General features: G+C 45.4%; 1 protein-coding gene across 1 annotated transcript in view; it reads left to right on the forward strand.

Annotated features, from left to right (window-relative positions):
- The window catches only part of AKT1 (AKT serine/threonine kinase 1), a 134,528-nt gene extending 126,556 nt beyond the window's left edge, over positions 1-7,972 (forward strand). The window contains 2 exon segments of the mRNA XM_078150383.1: positions 1,348-1,450; positions 6,398-7,972. Of these exon segments, the coding sequence (XP_078006509.1) occupies positions 1,348-1,450; positions 6,398-6,477 (183 nt within the window). The 3' untranslated portion in view covers positions 6,478-7,972.
- The last annotated feature ends 11,028 nt before the right edge of the window (positions 7,973-19,000 follow it).

Genomic DNA, 19,000 nt, shown 5'->3' on the forward strand with positions numbered 1-19,000 from the left:
ATATGATTTCTGAAGTCTCTTCCGTGCACAAAAAATATCTAGTTCATCCTCTTCGTTCAGCAGGTAAAGAAGCTGAGGCTCTGAAAAGAAAAGTGACTTGCCAGAGGTCCAGTAACAAGTCCTGGCAAAGCCAGGGTTAGAGCCCAGACCTTTTGGCCCCCACTCCCCCTGGCCATCTCCCCAGAATACCTTGTCTAATCGGTACTGGAATGAGTGGATGTAGGCAGTTTGCCTCGCTTTGCCCTTAACCCACCTGGCTGATCTGTCCTCTGGTCAGAGAGGAAGAGTTGTGCAAGATGGAGTACCTGGGCCTGGGTGCACCTGTGGCAGGCTACCTACGATTGGTAGATTGAAACGGGTGAGCAAGCAGTTATGAAGTGCCTACTGTGTACCTGTGTGCCATGCTAGGGATACAGAACAAAGCAGCCTGACAGCCTCTGTCCTCAAAGACCTGACTATCTAACGGGAGAAAACAACACATAAAGGGGGCTGGAAAGGTCAGGGTGGGGGGGACACAGAGGAAGTGGCCCAAAAGCCCAGTTTCTATTAGAGCCAAGGACTTGGGGGTAGGGTCCAAAGAAAGCAAGGACAGTGTCCACAAAAGTCAATGAAGTATCAAATCCAGCCTGGGCAAGTCACTTAACCCCATTGCCTAACCAAAGGGAAAAAAAGAGTCAATGAAGTAGGTCTTTGGCACCACTCTAGCTTCTCTGTCATCCTCTGTGTGTCAGACACCCAGAGCTCGCTTGCTACTTCTGGGAAGTCCTGAAGTCTAGACTTTTCCTTTTCAAACCCTCCTTATTAAAAACCTATTTCATGTCCTGTCCTCCTGAGGCCCTGTGCCTAGGTTAATGAGTACTAAATCTGGAGTTAGGCAGCCTGGCTTTGGATCCTGGATTTGGCCACTCACCAGCTTTGTGATCCTAGGCTGTCTGGGCCCCAGTTTGCCCATAAGAACATTGAACCACATGATCTCTAAGGGCCCTTCCAACTTGAAATTCTAAGATCTTTCTTCTACATGGCATCTTTGCTTTCCTCACAGGGGCCTCCTGAACACAGTGCCTCAATTCTGTTGGTGGGTTTTTTAGCCGATAGAGTAGGGAAGAGGTGGTTGTCCCTCTGGGGCTAAAGGCACTCAGCTAGGGGATGGAAGTCTAGAGAAATCTGCCATAACCAGGGTAAAGCCAAAGACAGTGTCCATCCAGGCTGTTACTCTCAGGTCCCCTTCCCATGGGTGGGCAGCCAGCACCAAGGATATATCAGAACAGATAAGGAATCAGCATGTTAGAGGTGGCTTTAAGAACTAAGGATTCACACACATTTATTTCTTTCTATCTCTCCTGGCAGCTGGTGCCTCCTTTTAAGCCGCAAGTGACATCTGAGACAGACACCAGGTATTTTGATGAGGAGTTTACAGCCCAGATGATCACAATCACCCCTCCTGACCAAGGTGAGTGCCAAGGCGTGGAGGGGCAGCTTCTGGGATAGGACCTGGTGGCTCATGGGGCATGATGGAGGCCTGGCCTTTGGGGTGGATGGGGTGGGAGGAGAGAAGCAGTATATGAGAGACTTAGACTAGAGAGGAAACAGATTGTGGGAAGGGCAGAGGCCGGAAATAAATGGGGAGGTTGGGACTTAGACTAGGAGAAATGAAGCCTGGGGGCTAGGGAGATGGAGGCAGAGATCAGAGGTTGGGGAGGACAGGAGAGAGTAGAATCCTGAACTAGAGGTTCAGAGACTGGGACTGGGAAGATGGAAGCCAGGCCTGGAGACAAAAGCTGGGGGTTGTTGGGGTGAATGGGGTTAGGTGGTTCAAGAGCTATCTTTAATGGCTCTTCCCCAAGAGCTGTTGACCTCTAAAAAGGAATGCTCGGGAGTGAATAGGTCTAGGAGGAGGATATAGGTAGTGAGCCTGTTGTGGAGAGGGTCCATTTGAAAAAGCCATTACTTCATCATTTGTTAGAGGCTTCTTCTGTGTCTAGGCTGGTGTGCAGGACAGCAGTAATGAGCAGCCGTTAACAAGGGGGTAGGAGATCTCAGCTTTAGTGCCTGGCTCTGACTTGGACTTGCTGTGTGACCGTGAGGGAGTCACTTCCTGTCTCTGGGCCTCACCTGATTACTCTGTAAATTGAGGAGGTTTGACAAGATGGTATTTGGGTATTATCTCTGACATTCGGTGTTTAAGAAGAATAAGAATAACTTCCATTTCTATAGTCCTTATAGGTTTATAAAGGGTTGATCTTAGAGTAACCTTGTGTATTAGGTGGTACAAGTGTTATCTGTAGTAGTGGTGGTGGTAGCTGTGATAGTGGTTGTTGTTTTACAGATGGGTAAAATGAAGCTCAGAAAAGTTAAGTGAGTTGCATTTATTAAGCACCCACTGTATGCCAGTCATGGTGCCAAGCACTGGAGATATAAAAGCAGAAAACAGTCCCTGCTCTCAAGGACCTCTCAGTCTAATGGGGAAGACAACATGCAGACAACTATGTACAGAGGAGATTTAGACGGGATAAGGGGCAATCCTGAAAGGCTTCTTGTAGAAGGTGGGATTTTAGCTTGGACCTGAAAGGAAAACAGGAGGCAGAGATGAGGAGAGAGAACATTCCAGGCATGGGGCACAGCCAGAGGAAATGCCCAAAGTCTGGAGATGGTGTATTTGAGGAACAGCAAGGAGGCCAACACTGGATGGTAGAATTTGTGGAGGCGGGAAATAAGGTATAAGAAGACTGTAAAGGGTCAGCTAAGTGGCGCAATGGATAGAGCACTGGCCCTGGAGGCAGGAGGACCCGAGTTCAAATCTGGCCTCAGACACTTACTAGCTATGTGACCTTGGGCAAGTCACTTAACCTTGATTGCCTCCATAAAAAGAAGACTGAAAAAGTAGGAGGGGCTCAGGTTGTGAAGGATCCTACACTCAGTATGTGTCATACCTGGGATTTATATAGAGGTCTCTTGGCTCCAAAGGGAGTGTTCCTTCCCCTTGGTCTCATTTAAGTTCTGACCTTCATTCCACAGCTAATTCTACATTTTTATCCTCAAGCAGGAGAGAAAGAAAGAAAAGATTTAGGTTCATATATGGTCCTGCATGACTCTTCCACCTCACTCGTGGCAGGGTAAACTGAGGAAATCCTATCTGTCCCCAAATTTAGCCTTATGACCCCCCACTCAGCTCTCAGGTGACTCATTGAAGGCCTGGCCTGCTCTTCCTTTTAATGGAGGGTGAGGAGAGAGAAGAGAAGGCCAGTCAAACTGGGAGGTCTGCCTGGAGACTGTACCAAGCCTTGCTTTAGATTCAGACAAATGGTTATGGCGTTCCAGTGACAGAATGGGGTACTAAAAAGAGCCTGGCTTGGGAATGAGGAGATCTGGATTCGTAGGTGGCTTGGTCATATCCCATTTCTGAACTTCAGGGTCTTCATTTGTAAAATGGGATAATGAAGATTCCCCCTACCAACTTCGCAGGACTTTTGAGGGGAAAGCATACATAGTGCCTGGAACATAGCAGGCGCTTAATAAATGTGTATTGGATTTAATGGATGTTTATTGAAGAGTTCTTATTGCTTTGGGAATTAGATGGCCTCTGGGGTCCCTTCTAGTTCTTGAATCATGTTTCAAGAACTCACGTTCACATGGCCCAGCCTCCTTATTTTGCAGACAGGGAAACTGAGGTCCAGAGAGGAGAAGGGAAAGAGAAAGATAGAAGTTTTGTAAATTTTAATTCACTCTGAGTTGTTGTTTTGCCAAACTGAAGAGAGATCCTCAGACTGGAGTTTGGAGGGGCTCAGGCCGAGGTTTGGAGATGTATCCGAGTCTGGTGGAATCTGTGGCCTTTCTTGCTTCTTCTCCCTTCCTCCCGCCAGCCACCATCTCCAGCAAAGCCTTGTACAGGGACCCCTAGGCAGGGCTGGCCAAATCAGCCGGCCTCCCAAAGACAGGGCCAGCAGGCAGACACCTCCTGGTCCTCAGAGGCTCCCCCGACGGAGAACTTGGGGCTACCCTGGTTCGTGGACGGGAGTGGAGCCCAAAGCTACAGGGCCACCCTGAGAGGAGAGGAAGGGGGTTTCCCACACCAGTGAGTCATGTCTAACCCCCAGTGCAGCCGGTGTCAGGGCCTCCCAGGATGACCAGACAGAACATATGTGGCCTGTAAGGCTCTACGTCCAGAGGCAGCAAGAGGAAAGGGTTGTCTTAAAGACATCCAGGACTGTCAGAAAGCTGCTGCGGCCCAGAACCCTGAATGTACCGGATTTGCCCCTTTCATTTTGCAGATGGAGAAACTGAGCTTCAGAGACAGGTACTTGTTTGTTTGAGGTCACAGAGTGAATTTGTGGCAGCACCCAGGAACAGATAGATGCCAGCTCTCCTCCCTCCACAAGCGGGCCTCTCTTGTTCCCAGACAGCTGGTCTTTTAAGACAAATTGAGCTCAGTTTCCTTGCTCAGCAGGGAATTCTTTAGACTTCAAAGTTTTATTTCCTTCAGATTTTTTTTAGTTCTAAATGTAAAAAGGGGATGATAGTAGAGGGTTTGTTTCACTAGTGTTTGGCACATCCCTCAACTAATGTGCTGTTAGAGCTAGTCCTGGAGGCAAAATTTCATAAGGTGGGCCATCAAGTTTCATGAAAGTCCTTCCATGGCTCCCAAGTACCCCACCGGTCATCCAGAAGTGTCCAGAACTTCTCAAGAAAACCTAAAACCACACTTTTTGTTTATTTTTGAAAATTCACTATCAGGTTTTATTGATTCCCAGAATTCAAGAATGGGTTTTATATGAGGAAAATTATTTTTATTATAATACTATATTATAATTGTATAATTATACCGTATATTATAATCATATTAATATCAAACATAAAGGTTGTGATTATACATTAGATACACTAAAATTATTAGACAACATAGAGATTTATCTTGAAATGCTAAAAAGCGTAGAAATAAAAATACCTTTCCTCAATATAATCAAAAGAATCTATCATATAAGAAAAAACAGAAAAATGAATTTAAATAATTCACTGATACACTAAAATAGTAGGAAGAATATGAAATAAATTCACAAAAATCACCTTTTTTTGTATATTTCTAACAACATTTAAAAGAGCAAGTCTATAAAATAACAGCAAAATGCATTCAGTATCTGCTTATAAACCTACCAAGAAATTGACAGGAATTATATAAATACACCCAAATAGAAAGCAAATCAATCTGTGTGGAGGGTCAGCTAGGCCTTGGAGGAGGCAGGGGAGAGGGGTGTGTGGATCTCCAGAAGATGGTATTAGGGCCCTGAGCTGAGAAGGAAGAGGCTGGGAGCTAGGCTGGGCTCTGCCTTCTGTGGGTCACCTGAGAGCTGTCACTGTGGGATGATTTGAGCAGAAGCAGACCATTTGTGTTCCTCCTCACAGTGCCCTGAGCAGCACCTGTGAGTTTAATGCTGTGAACCCTGTAAGACTGCTAAAGAATTGGTTGGACAGTCCCCTGGGCAAAGAGGATCAGGCACTAATGATTCTCCTAGGGGAAAGCAGTTTGGCCCTGGGAGTCAAAAGGAACTGGCTGCAAGTCCTGGCTCCATTGTTAACTCGCCGTATGACCTTAAGCAAGTCTTTGCTGACCCTCTAGCTGCTAAATTTGGAGATCTGGGTTGAATTGTGGCTCTGCCACTTTGAAAGCCACTTACATGACCTTGGGCAAATCTGTTGGGAGCTCGGCCTCTGTGGCTTCTCCTGCCCCTTCCAGGTCTGAATCCATCATCCTCAGTTTCCAAGTCTGGCCATGGCCTTTGTCGTCCCTCCAAGGTGTTTGGTTAGGGGGATAGCAGATCCTTTATACCTAAAGCCCCTGCACACACCTGCCAGGATTCAAGGAAAAGTGATAGAATTCAGACTAGTTGGGTGGCTCCTTATCAGACTTGGTCTGTGTCTACCATATGGTAAGGGCCCCTGGTGCCTTGGCTATCTCTGTGGACTGTTCAGCCAGGGTTATATTTGTAATGAAAGCGAGGGGAGAGGAGAAACTGTAGAGAGAGAAGGAAGGGGGGAAAGCATCTCTTAGGTGGCTACTATGTGCCAGGCGCACCTGTACAACAACCCTGCAGGGTAGGTGCTATTATTGTCCATTTTGCAGTTGAGGAAACTGAGTCAGACAGAGGTTAAGTGACTTAGGATCAGATATCCAGTCAGTAAGTGCTGCAGTCTGATTTGGACTCAGGTCTTCCTGACCCCAGACCCCATACTCTGTCCGCTTCATCACCTAGCTGCCGACAAGATTGGCAGTGCAGATGGGTGAGAAGGAGAAGAGAGAAAACCAGAGAAGAAGGAGAGTGTATAAAAGGAGGGACGAGGGAGGGAAGGTGGCCAGCCTGTTGTGACTCGTGCATCTTATTCCACTGTCTTCTCTCCCTTCCAGATGACAACATGGAGTGTGTGGACAATGAGAGACGGCCCCACTTTCCTCAGTTCTCATACTCTGCTAGTGGGACAGCGTGATGGGTGGCCGCCCCTCGGGCATCCATTCTGAAGCAAACACACAGAAGGACAGACTGAGTTTGGGGGACTTGGGCTTCAACAGACACTAGGGAACTTCCTGTGTTACCTGACTCATGAACGACGTTGCTTTGTACAACGCTTTAGATTAATTTCTAGGAAGTCTCACCATTGATTTGTATTTAAAAAAAAAAAAAGAAAGAAAAATTCTCTGATGTGTTTTTGAGAGGAACCGAAGCAATTATGATATTAAGTCATTTTCATGCCATCAGGACCTAAGGGTCGGAAAGAACCTGTTAAAAAAATGTTCATTTTAGGAGTAAGACGTCCAACATATCAGCCAGTTTGAATAAGAAAAATCCCCTTCATCTTTTTATTTATTTCATCTAGCTTTTTTTTTTCACCTCTATGTTGCCTCGGCACTCAGAACACCCAGGTGGATGGATTTGGAAAGACGTAAAGACATTTGTCGCTAGTGCAATAATTAACCTCAGCAACAAGATGAACAGGCTTCCAGGCTTCGAGGGCCAAGGAGAGCTCGGGGGTAGGTGGGGGTGGATCCTCACCACCAATGCAGAGAGACCGTCTCCCAACAGGAGCCAAGCCAGTGGCCTCAGTGAGGTGCTCAGCAGCCCTGTGTTGTGGCCACAACTCCTGATGTGCAGCGAGCGGGATGGTTGAGGGAGGCTAAGCGAGGTTCTGCATAGGAAGGAATCCCAAGTCGTCACGGGGAGCATCTGTGGACTAGATACCTGTTGGCACCGACTCCCTGCCAGCCTCCCCCTCCCTCATCAGGCCTCATGCCGCATGGGCCATGCACACCCAACCAGAATTCCTCCAGTGAAATAAATATTGGCACTGAGCCCCCCCTCCTAATTCTTCAACTACCTTCTGAGGGTAGGTGGTGAGTTCCTGGATGTGAGTATGTAGGAAAAAGCCCCCTGTAACCTCCTGTAATTGTGCCCAGGCCACATTCAGTCTCAGAGAAGCTTTTTTTTTCCCTTGGGCTATGTATAACAAAAGGACTTGAATTTGAACTTTTTCTCTGTATTCAAAGGAATATGATGTCAAAGTACATGGGGGGGGTTGTATCTTGTTAACTGTATTGTGGACAGGAGCTATTCTACCCCACCCGTCCAACACACACACACACACACACACACACACACATCCCCTTCCTCGCATTTCATTGTCCACATCATCTTAGTAACTTTCCACAAACATCTCGCTATGTTTCCGGCGAGTGCCCGGCTCTCTCATCGTAGGTTATATTCTTTCTAGTTTGCTTATGCACCACTCCCCGACTGTCCAACCCCATGAAATGAAATGTGCTGCTGGCATGAGAAGCTTCGGCCGCAGGGCACGCCTTGCCTCCCCCACCCTCCCCCCTCACCTCTGTCCATGGCATTTTTTTATAATGTTCAACTTTACTATTTTTACTATTATAATATGGAAAATTTCCCTCAGAATACTTCAATAAAAATTGCTTTACAAGTTAGGCCCTTGTTGTTTTCTTGAAAGCTATGCATCAAATGGGAAGGGAAGGTATCAGATGTCAGCAGGGGGTAAAGAGAGAGGATAGAGGTATGTTTGAACAAATGAGTGAATGAAATAGCATTTACTAAACACAACTATGTGCACTGGGGATGCAAAGAAAAGCAGTATTTAAATCCCTTCTCTCAAGAAGCTCATACTCTCGATTTTTTTTTTTAACAGTGGAGTTTTGGGATTTTTTTTTCAGGTTTTCGGTACTGTGACAGCTGCAGGAGATCCTCAGCACCTGTCAAATCAGTTGCCAGGCTGCATCTCTTGAGATTGCTTCCCTGGATGCTGGCTACAGAGACTGTGCTGGAGGCAGGACTTGGGATGGAGGCAGGACCTTGGGGCTGGCATAGGGCTGGAGGCAGGACCCCAGGGGTGGAGGGCACTGCTGCTCCCCTGGCTGTTGTGCTGAGGCTCTCGGCCAACCCCGTCCGGGTCTGAGGGGAGGTGATGGTCAAGGTGGTGTGGATGGTTTGACTTGCAGGCCATATCCTGCACTGCTTCAAGCAGAAAGGTATCTTAAAGTTCTTCTTGTCCAATCCCCTCATTTTAGAGATGGGGAAAGTGAGGCCCAGAAAGCTTGGTTCTCACGGGTATGCAGCAGAGCCAGGGATTCTGACTCCAAATCTATGGCTCTTTCCATCACAACAAACTGCTTCTCGGGTTCAGCAAGGGTTTATTAAGGACTTGCTATCCGTAGTGAGGCTGTGCTGGTCTTGGAATCAGGAAGACCTGGATTCAAGTCCTGATTCTAACACACACTTGGTGTGCGACCTTGGGTAACCTCTCAGTGGCCCATGAGACGCTAAGACTGTAAGTAAGCTGCAAGGATGATTGCCAGTCTGCACTTAGAGATTCCTCAGTAGGACATTCCCTACACAATGAAGTCACAGGTCTAATCCAAAATTGCTCTTAATAGTAATAGCTTGCCTCCTTAATCCTTGTCTTTTTCGTACACTTCTTTAATGCTTTTATCATGGTCCTCATGACTTACCTACCATATCAACTATATGTCTTATCCCTTTAATAGTTCACATTATATAGTGCTTTAAGGTTTACAAAGATACGCTGTCTTACTTGAGCCTCACAACCCTGTAAGATACTAGTATGGCAAGCATCAAGCATTTATTAAGCACCTACTATGTTCCAGGCCCAATGCAAGCCAAAAGAAAGGCCCCACCCTGAAGGGCCTTACATTTCTAATGGGGAAAAATTACACCAGAAGTGAGAGAGATACTCTCAGTGGGCATGTGGCTGCAGCTAGGGCCTGGTTAGTATGAGTAATGAATCCTCTCAAGGTGGTGGGTTCTCACTATTCAAAGTTGTAATTATGGAAATATGACGATTGGGTCCAGCCTAGTAGAAATATAATTATGTGACCCCTCCTGGGGGATTGCTTATTCACATGAATCTGGACTTAGCTGTACTATCATCTATACTTCATGAAGAAGTTGAGGCTGAGAGGTTGTGACTTGCCTATAGTCACACAGTGTCAATCTGTAGGATTTGAACCCAGGTCTTCCAATTCCTCTTCTAATTTCAGCACTCTATCCACTGTACAATGCTGCTTCAACTATAAACTTGATGAAGGCAAGGACTCCAATTTGATTAACCTTTCTCCACATTTCCTGCACACAGTAAGTGTTTAATGTTGAGTTGTATTGTGATATCTGCATGATGCAACTGTTTGCTTGAGTTTCCTGAGCTGAAGAAGGAAATGGCCAATCACTCCAGTATCTTTGCCAAAAAAACCTCAAATAGGGTCACCAGGAGTCAGACAGGACTGAACAACAATAATCTGTACATATGGATCCCTGTAGCCATATATTGACTTAGTTTTAAAATGTAATATTTTGTCTGTTTTATTGTACCTTTATTTAATCTGGTTTAGGCCACACTCTCAAGTGCTGTGGGCCCCGCCTGCCAGCTGTATGTTTGACACCTCCAGTGCAGACTATTTTCCTACTTCTGTTTACTTCATTCTGCCTCAGTCTCAATTCCTTTAGCTTTACAGGGCCCTTCCCCAGAGGAGCTTAACAGGCCATGGGGGTTCATTGCTGCCATGGAAATCTGAGATAAACCTCCTTAAGTGAGGCTTTTGCCTGGAAACCCTTTCTGTGAGGTTAGTGATGGTAGGTCTGAGCCAGGTATCACAATGAAACCTGGGGAGAGAGGGAAGAGATCAGCCATGAAAGGAGAGAGATAAGGAAAGAATAGTCAGAAAGCCCTGGAAGGGAATGATTAGGCTTCCCCCACTTCCTCCCCAAAGCATTTCCCCATTTATCCCCACCACCCCTTCCCCTCAGGCCTCTGGCCACTAGTATGTCCTGGTTCCTGGAATGTAGACCTACAATTTGACTTTGGATCGGGTTACATCCTTTCTTAGAAGCAATCTGGGCAAGTGAAAAGAGCCCTGGACTTGGAATGAGAAAACCTGGATTCAAATCCCAGCCCCAACAACTTTCCAACTGTGCCATTGGGCTCCTCTCTGGGTCTCAGCATCCTAAGTTATTTTAATCTTAAAATATACCACCTACCTCACAGAATTAAACTTAAAGAGCTGGAGAAATCTGAGGTGTTCTTACGAATATTTATACCTGATGCCTTAGCAGGGTCTGAGAAAAATATCTAACACTGGTGCCTGGGGAAGGTAATGACATTGGGTGACATCTACAAGTCCAGAGCCTGGGCAAGAGGAAGCCAGCCGACCGTCTGAGTGAAGAGAGTAGGTTGTGATGAAATGCTTTGGAACTAGCAAGTCAAAAGCTAGTTGCTGTTACTTCTGTTAGAACCATATGATGGCAGAGTTGGAAAGAGTTCCCAAACACAGACTGACTGAGTTGGAAGGGACTTTAGAATATGGAAGGTCTATTAGCTGTGTGACCCTGGGCAAGTCACTTAACCCCAATTGCCTAAAAAAAAAGGATATGGAAGGTCTGAACTGGAAGGGATCTGAGAGACTTCGAAGTCCCATTCGCCATTTTACAAAATTAGATGTAGTCCCAGAGGAAAAAAAAAAACACCTTCCCAAAGATCACAGAGAATAAACAAGGCCTGGGATTAGAAACCTCAAGGTTCCTGATGAAAGTTTGGGACTAGGCCCAGGGGTCCTGTCAGGGGGGGCTGTGGCTGACCTCCTGGCCCTGGCTGTCAGTTTCCACTGCTGGTTCAACGTGAGCCTTCCCCATGGGCCTTGAAGGGAGGGCTGTCCCTGCAGAGTGAGAATGCACAAGAACATTTTCCTTTTCTTCGGCCCTTTGTTGGGAGCAAAGAGAGGAAGCTGTAAAAATGCAGATTTCAATAAGGAAAAAACCCAAGAACTTGCTGCCAGTTGTCATTTCTTCGTTGTTGTTTGTCCTTCGTTCTCGAAGAGGACCGTGACATCGGGGAGGTGATGCCATGATGTGTAGGTGAAATGGATTTAAGTGAGGCAAGGCTGTGCAAAGTCAGCAGCCTCACTTTCTCCTCTGGAGCCATCTGGGTCCAGTGGCAAGATAGAGATTGGGACTACTGGAGGTGACCCCCTCCTGACAGGGCTGTCTTAAAAGAATGGGCCGCCTTCTGGGGGTAGCGAAAGCCTCATCATTGGAGGGGTTTGAACAGAGGTTGGATAATCAATTGGGGATATTGCAGAGAGGATACCTTCTCAGGCTAAGCTTGAACCTGATGTCTTTTTGGGTCCCTTTCAACTCCGAGTATACCTAAGCAGGTGACAAAGAAAGAGGGCAATCCAGAGATGGGCTTTTGATTCATTATTATAACTCACATTTCTTACATTACTAAATCTCCTTCCCTTTCCCACTCCCAGCTGCCCTGGGAAGCAGGTCAGATAATGAGTTGTATGGCATATACTTGTTTTGCAAATGAAACCCAGGCTTAGACGGGTGACATTCATGTTCAAGGCCACACAACAAAAAAGTATCACAGCACACAGTGTTCTTTCAACTGAGCAGCACTTACCCCTCATAAAAGTGTCTAATGGGATGTTCTGCTTTCCTGAGTTGCTTGAAGCTATGAACTATAGAGTCAGATGGTGAGAATTCTAAAGTGAGAATCACACCAAGATCCTCATTGACTTAATGAGAAAATTAGAGATGATTCAAAGGACTGCTAAGCTGAGCTCAGGGCCCAGTTAAGATAGCCTCCGTCTGTTTCCCCACACCTCTTTTAAAGCTGGGTGGGGGGCCCTTCTGCAGAGTACATCTAGTGTATCGAGTTCAGTTCTGGGCACCCCATTTTACAAATGATGTTGAAAAGCTGCAAAGTACCCTGCAGCGTGCAGCCAGGATGGTGAAGTGCAGGAAGGGAGAAGACTCAACTGGAAAATATGTCAGAAAAATGCCTGACCCAACATGAGGAAGAGAATGACATGACTGCCCTAAAAAACTAAGGCCAGCGTCCTCATTAAGGGAGGTGAGAATCCCATTGTCTTCTACCCTGGTCAGACCCCACCTAAAATATCGTGTCTACTGCTCCTAGGTGGAAGAGGCACACTGAGGAGCAGGAGAGTGTCTGGAGCCGGGGGTGGGGAACCTGCAGCCTAAGGCTACATGTGGCTTTCTTGGGTGTGGCCTTTTGACCCAGTCCAAGTTTTACAGACCCAATTCTTTTAATAAGGGGATTTGTTCTGTGAAGCTTGGATTCAGTCAAAGGGCGCACCTGAGGACCTGGAGGGCCACATGTGGCCTCTCTGGCTCCAGAGGAAGATGACTAAGGATGTGTGATCATGAGTAGGAACTGGCGATGTTTAATCCGGATAAGACAAGAAAGGGCTCATAGTTGTTCTCTTCTGATATTTGAGAGCTACATAGGGATTAGACTTGTTCTCTCTGGCCTGAGAGGGCAGAACTAGGAGCGATGAGTGAGAGGACCATAAACTTCCTAACAATGACAGTGGTCATCTCAAAGTGGGCATGGCTGCCTACGGAGTTGGAAGGAACCTCAGAGGTCAGCTCTCTCAGCTCTCTCAGCTCTCTCACTCTTTAGATGACGAATGGAGATTGGAAGTGACTTCTCTCAAGTCCAGAAGTCATAAGTAGAACACCTGAGAGTCAAATTCAGGGATGAGGATCCCTTAAGGTCCCATGTGAAAGGGCTGACCTTGACAATGACAGTGCTCCTCTGAGACTGCAGGGACTGGATGAGAACATGGGTTTTTGAGGCGAGGAGAGACCTCAGCCTTCTTTATAAAGCAGGATTTGGGGTTCTCTGCTGAGGAAAAGGAAAAGGGTGGGGGCTTGAGGCTTGAGGAGAAAGAATTCAGTCACGGAAACTTCTCCAAGTTAAACACCCTCAGTTCCTTCCCTCCTTGAACCCTTTTTTGTTCAATTCTGAGCAAATCTTCTTACTTCCTTGAGCCTCAGTTTCTTTTTCTGGAAAGTGAAAATAGGTGCTGAGATATTGCTACTGAAATACTCGGGGACTTAATGAGTTCATTAGAGATGATTCAAAAATCAGCTAGGCTGTGCTCAGGTTCCAGTTGAGATAAAACCCCATCAGAAAAGCCTTCAAGCAGGGGACAGATGACCCCTTGTTGGCTAGGTTGGGAAGGACATTCTTTTTTCAGGTTTGGGTCGGATTAGATGTCCTCCGAGGTCCCTTCCAGCTCTGACGTTCTTTGATGCCAAAAAAACTTTAGGAACGGTTTTTGAACTGAGACCTTGTGGGCAAACTACCAGAGGATGCCACCTTGTGGATATTTAGCCACACTGCCCTGTACCCTCATCCTATCTGCTGCTCATTTCTATTCAGTTCCAGTATTTATTAAATACATGCTTGGCAAATGGCCTCATGTTGGCCACTTGGACTTTTGGAAGAAGAAAGCACAGAGGGAGAAGCAAACTTTTCTACCTTAACAATTAACTGAGAGACAGCATGGCATAAGGGATAGGGCACAATATAGGGCCAGGAAAACCCTGTTTTTGACACTTATTAGCTGTGTGACAACTAGGCAAGTCATTTAACCTCTCTGTGCCTCAGTTTCCTCATCTGTAAAAATAAAGGAGTTGGATTTGATGGCCTGTAAGATCCCTTCTGGCTCTAAATCCATGATCCTATGACTGAGTTAAAAAACCAAACCAAACCAAACCTGGAAAAGATTATAAAGGGCTGAATATCTTACTTCACCTTCATAATTCCAAATGATAACAGTAGCTAACATTTATATAGTGCTTCAAGATTGGCAAAATACTTAACATATACAATTATTTCATTTGATCCTCAAAGCAACTCAGGGAGGTATGCAATTCATTTTACGAATGAGGAAACTCAGGCTCAGAAAGGCAATGACTTGCCCAAGGCCTCACAGTCAACTGAGTGGTAGAACTGTGAATTGAATCCATTTCTTCTGACTCCAAAGCCAGTACTCTTTCTACTACACTATGTTATCCCTCAAAAGATCTGTGATGTGTTAGCGTAGTTAGTTCTTTCTCCTGACACAGAGATCAACACCTTTATAACAGCTCTTCAGATACAGCAATGTTTTGCATATCAGGGCTGACAGGAACAACCACAACAATAATAATAATAAGCATTTATACCTTGCTTTAAGATTTGCAAATCACTGGGGGCAGCTAGGTGGTGCAGTGGATAGAGCACCGGCCCTGGATTCAGGAGGACCTGAGTTCAAATGTGGCCTCAGACACATAACACTTACTAGCTGTGTGACCTTGGGCAAGTCACTTCACCCCATTGCCTAGCCAAAAAAAAAAAGATTTGCAAATCACTGTATATATGTTATTTCATCAGAGCCTTATAAGAACTTTGTGACCTTAGAATCAGTGCTGGAGGACCTGTGGGAAGACAGGCACACTGATACACTATTGGTGGAGCTGTCAGTGGGTTCAGTCAATCTTCAAAACAATCTGTCATTAGATTTTTTAAAAAGTTCCTAAACTGTTCATACTCTTTGACCTAGCAATCCCACTACTGGGCATACCTCAAAGGGGCTGAAGATGGGAAGAAAGACATGACATCTGCCAAAATATTCACAGGAGCACTTTTTGTTGGTAGTAAAAAATTGGAGAGATATTGAACTTCCATTTATTGGGAAGGGCTAAACAAATTGTGCTGTCTGAATAAGCTGGGCTATATATGTTTGTGATGAGGGAGGGCTTCTAATTAAAAGGGGTGGGAGGAGTGACCAGGGAACATGAGGAGGTAGTGATAGTGATTATTTTTTAAAAGGGCATGAATGAAACATTAAAGAAACACAAACAAAGCAGAAGGAAGGTCAGAAGGAGAGAGCTACACAGGGCAGTTTTACTGCTATCATGTTAAATTTAATATGCTTTTAAAAAACAAACTATAAGAAAGCTCACAGTAGCACAGTCCTCTTCTTCTGTTCCACATATATTGAAATGCTCGCTTTTGTTGATGTTTGTCAAATTCATAATATAAAAGGACATTTGAAAATGAAAATTGAATGTAATGGAAGATGATTGTACTATATGAAATGAAGAATATGAGGAATTCTAAGAAAAAAATAGGAAGAGTTGTATGAACTGATTCAGAGCAAAGAGAGCAGAACCAAGGAGAGCAACATATACAATGAATACAATTAAAAAAAAAACAACCCAAACCTTTAAAACTGACCTGCTCATACAAGACACTGCATGCCCTGCCTTTGTAGGTGGGGCCCTGCATGTTTGACATTTGCTCCCTACTCACTGTCATTTGGAATCTCTGGCTTCTTTCAAGGTAAGGCTCAGATGCCCTCTCCTCCACAAGGCCTTTCCAAATCCTTCCAGGAGTCAGTGCTGTCTCCCTCTTGAAATTATTTTGTATTGACTTTCTATTTGCTTGTGTACATGTCGTGTACACACACACACACACACACATGCAAACATGCATGTGCACACACACACACCATACCACACCACATCCCCACATATACACACATGACATTCCTAGAACGTAAACTTCTTGAGGACAGAGACAATTTCATTTGCCTTGCCTAGGAGGCATTTTATAAAGATTGGTTGAATTGAGGAGGAAGGGATCTTACAAAATAAGATATCAGAACTAGAGGGCACTTCAGATCCAAGAACGTAGCATATCAAAGCTGAAAGGGACCTCATTCAATGCCCTCATTTTATAAATGGGGAAACTGGCACCCAGGGAATTCAATGGATTGCCCAAGGTGACATTGCTAGTAAGGAGCAGAGCTTGGGATGACCAGGTACTAAATATCCACTCTGCATTGAGAAGCATGTTATTGTTCAGTTATTTCCATCATGGATGACTCTTTGTGACATAATTTGGAGTAAGGATATTGGTGGGGTTTGCCATTTCCTTCTCCAGCTCATTTTACAGATGAGGAAACTGAGGTGAAGAGGGTTAAGTGACTTGTTCAGGGTCACACAGTGAGGAAGTGTCTGAGGCTAGATTTGAACTCAGGAAGATGAGTCTTCCTGATTCCAGGCCTGGAGCTCTATCCACTGTGCCACCTAGCTGCCCTTAGTAAGGAGCACACCACTTATCTAATCAGCCTGGGGTAATGGACAAAGCATTGGATACAGAGTTAGTAAACCCAGGTTCAAACTCTGGCTCTGATGCTCTGTGGTGCAGTACCTGCAAAAAGTGTGGAGTCTGGGGTCAAAAGATCTAGAACTGAGTCTGAACTCTTAACACTTACCAGGTTATGTCATTGTCACCTTGGTTTGCCTCATTTTCCTCACCTGTAAAATAAGGGCAATAGTAATACATGAAAAGTACTCTGAAAATGTATTTAAAAAAATAATTTTCATTGCTATCTTTTATTTTTACCACTTTGTAAATTTTAAAGCACTGTAGAAAAATGAGGATTATTATTGGACAAATCACAGCCACAGTGGGCCTCTGTTTTCCTCATCTGGAGAAGTACATCGAGCTAGATGATCTCTAGGTCAGGTCTCTTGCAGGTCTACAGAACGTTTAGAGTAGCAGGTGAGGCCTGGACTTGGAATCAGGAAAACCTGGGGGGTTCAGAATCCCCACCCCCACATCCCTGACTATTATTAACCAGATGGTTATGAACAAATGACAACCTCTAGGATCCAGTTTCCTTAACTGCAAAATTGGGATACTACTCAGTCCTGGCAGAATTGTTTTGAGTATCAGATAATGGGGGAAAGTGCTCTCTGCAGACTTCAGAGGAGGGCTGAAGTGTGAGTGACAGAGAACCTTCCTGTGTGTCTTAGTCACCTTCTGGTGGAATGAGGTCACTGTGTCCAGGGAAGGGGGGCCTGCTAGGTTGGTGGCTTAGCCGGGCACTTCATGTCCTCCCCCGGGGGCCAAGCTGTAGGTTCTGGCCAATGGCTGGGCCAGCAAGGACATCACTCACCACATGACCCCATTCATGACCAGAAAGAAACTTGGTGTCCAGACACTGGGACTTCAGTGTTGAAACCAGAGTAGAGGGCAGAGAAGCAGCCCTGACCAGAACGATGAAGTCTAAATGTAATGTCAGGCCAGGTCTTGAGCTGCCTCAATGAGTGCTGTGACACAAGGAAGGTTACGGAACATTCACAGTCATGGACTCTCAGAGCAGGCTAGAGCAGAGATGGGAGCGCAGCTGAACCCCATTAAAATGTAACAGGGCAATATTTAACAAAATAAACACAAATGTGATAGGACACAGATAATGTCAACACGTCATTTTCTAAGTCAATAAGTGGCAGCAGTTGTTTCCATTTGATTTTGACACCACCAGGCTACCTTACCACTGGTCTAAGATGCTGCAGAATTCATTCTTGTTGAGGTACAGACCAGACTAGGACCCCCAGATGGCCCCTCCACCTCTGATCTTCTGGGATTATATGAAGGGACCCCAGCAGGGATAGGGATAGAGGCTGGACCTGGGATACAATTGATACAGTCACCATTCAGACGGGGAAAGCCCTTCTACTAATGCACATAGCCAGCCACTCTTGCAATTTAGGAGGCAGCTAGGTGGCCTACTGGATAGAGCACCGGGCCTAGAGTCAAGAAGATCTGCGTTCATATCTAGCCTCAAACACCAACTAGCTGTGTGACCCACAGCAAGTCACTTGACCTTTGTTTGCTTCAACTGTAAAATGGGGATAATGATAGCACCTAACTCTTAGGGCTGTTGTGAAGTTCAGATGAAACGACATTTGTAAGATACTTAGCATAGGCACCTGGTACACAGTGGGTGCTATAAAATGCTAATATTATTTGTAAGTTAAAATTTTTTTCAATGAAAATGAATACTTTAACATTCGAATTCCAAATTCTCTGTCAAGCCTTTCCCCCACCCACTGAGAAAGCAAGCAATATGATAGCAATTACATATGTGAAGTCATATAAAACACATTTCCATATTATAAACGCTAGTATTACTAATCTGTAAGTGTAGAGATGAAGTATCAGGGGAAACACTAGAACCCAGGTCTTCCTGGCTCTGAGGCTGGCCCTCTACGCACTGCACATATTATCTGAGCAAGACTCCCTTCTAAAGCCTTTCTGGCTTTTGTTGTTGGGGTTGTTTTGTTGTTGCTTTTTGGTGAGGCAGTTGGGGTTAAGTGACTTGCCCAGGGTCACACAGCTTATACGTGTCAGAGGCTGGATTTGAGCTCGGGTCCTCCTGACTAAAATGCTGGAGCTCCCTCCACTGCACCACCTAGCAGCTCCTCTACAGCCTTTCTGACCAGTGGTTAAAGAATCCTGTGATGTGGAGCACACCACCTGTCATGGCTGTCTATTTTACTTTGGCACAGCTCTCATTCTTTACAGAGATCTTCCTTACACTGAGCTAAAATCTTCTCACTGGTAAATTCAACCCATTGCTCTCTTCCTCACTTGGCCCTTTGGATCCAACCAGAACAGCCCCTGATATTTGCTAACTCCAAGACCTTGCCAAGTCACTTCACCTTGATGGGTCAAAGTGTTCTCATCTATAAAGTGAAGAGGCTGGACTAACTAGCCTCTGAGGTCTCTTTCAGATTTAGATTTATCATCCTGTGAAAACAGGTTAATCCCTCTA

Source organism: Phascolarctos cinereus, unplaced genomic scaffold (genome assembly GCF_003287225.1).
Source record: "Phascolarctos cinereus isolate Bilbo 61053 unplaced genomic scaffold, phaCin_HiC Scaffold_2;HRSCAF=192, whole genome shotgun sequence".
Lineage (NCBI taxonomy): Eukaryota > Metazoa > Chordata > Mammalia > Diprotodontia > Phascolarctidae > Phascolarctos > Phascolarctos cinereus.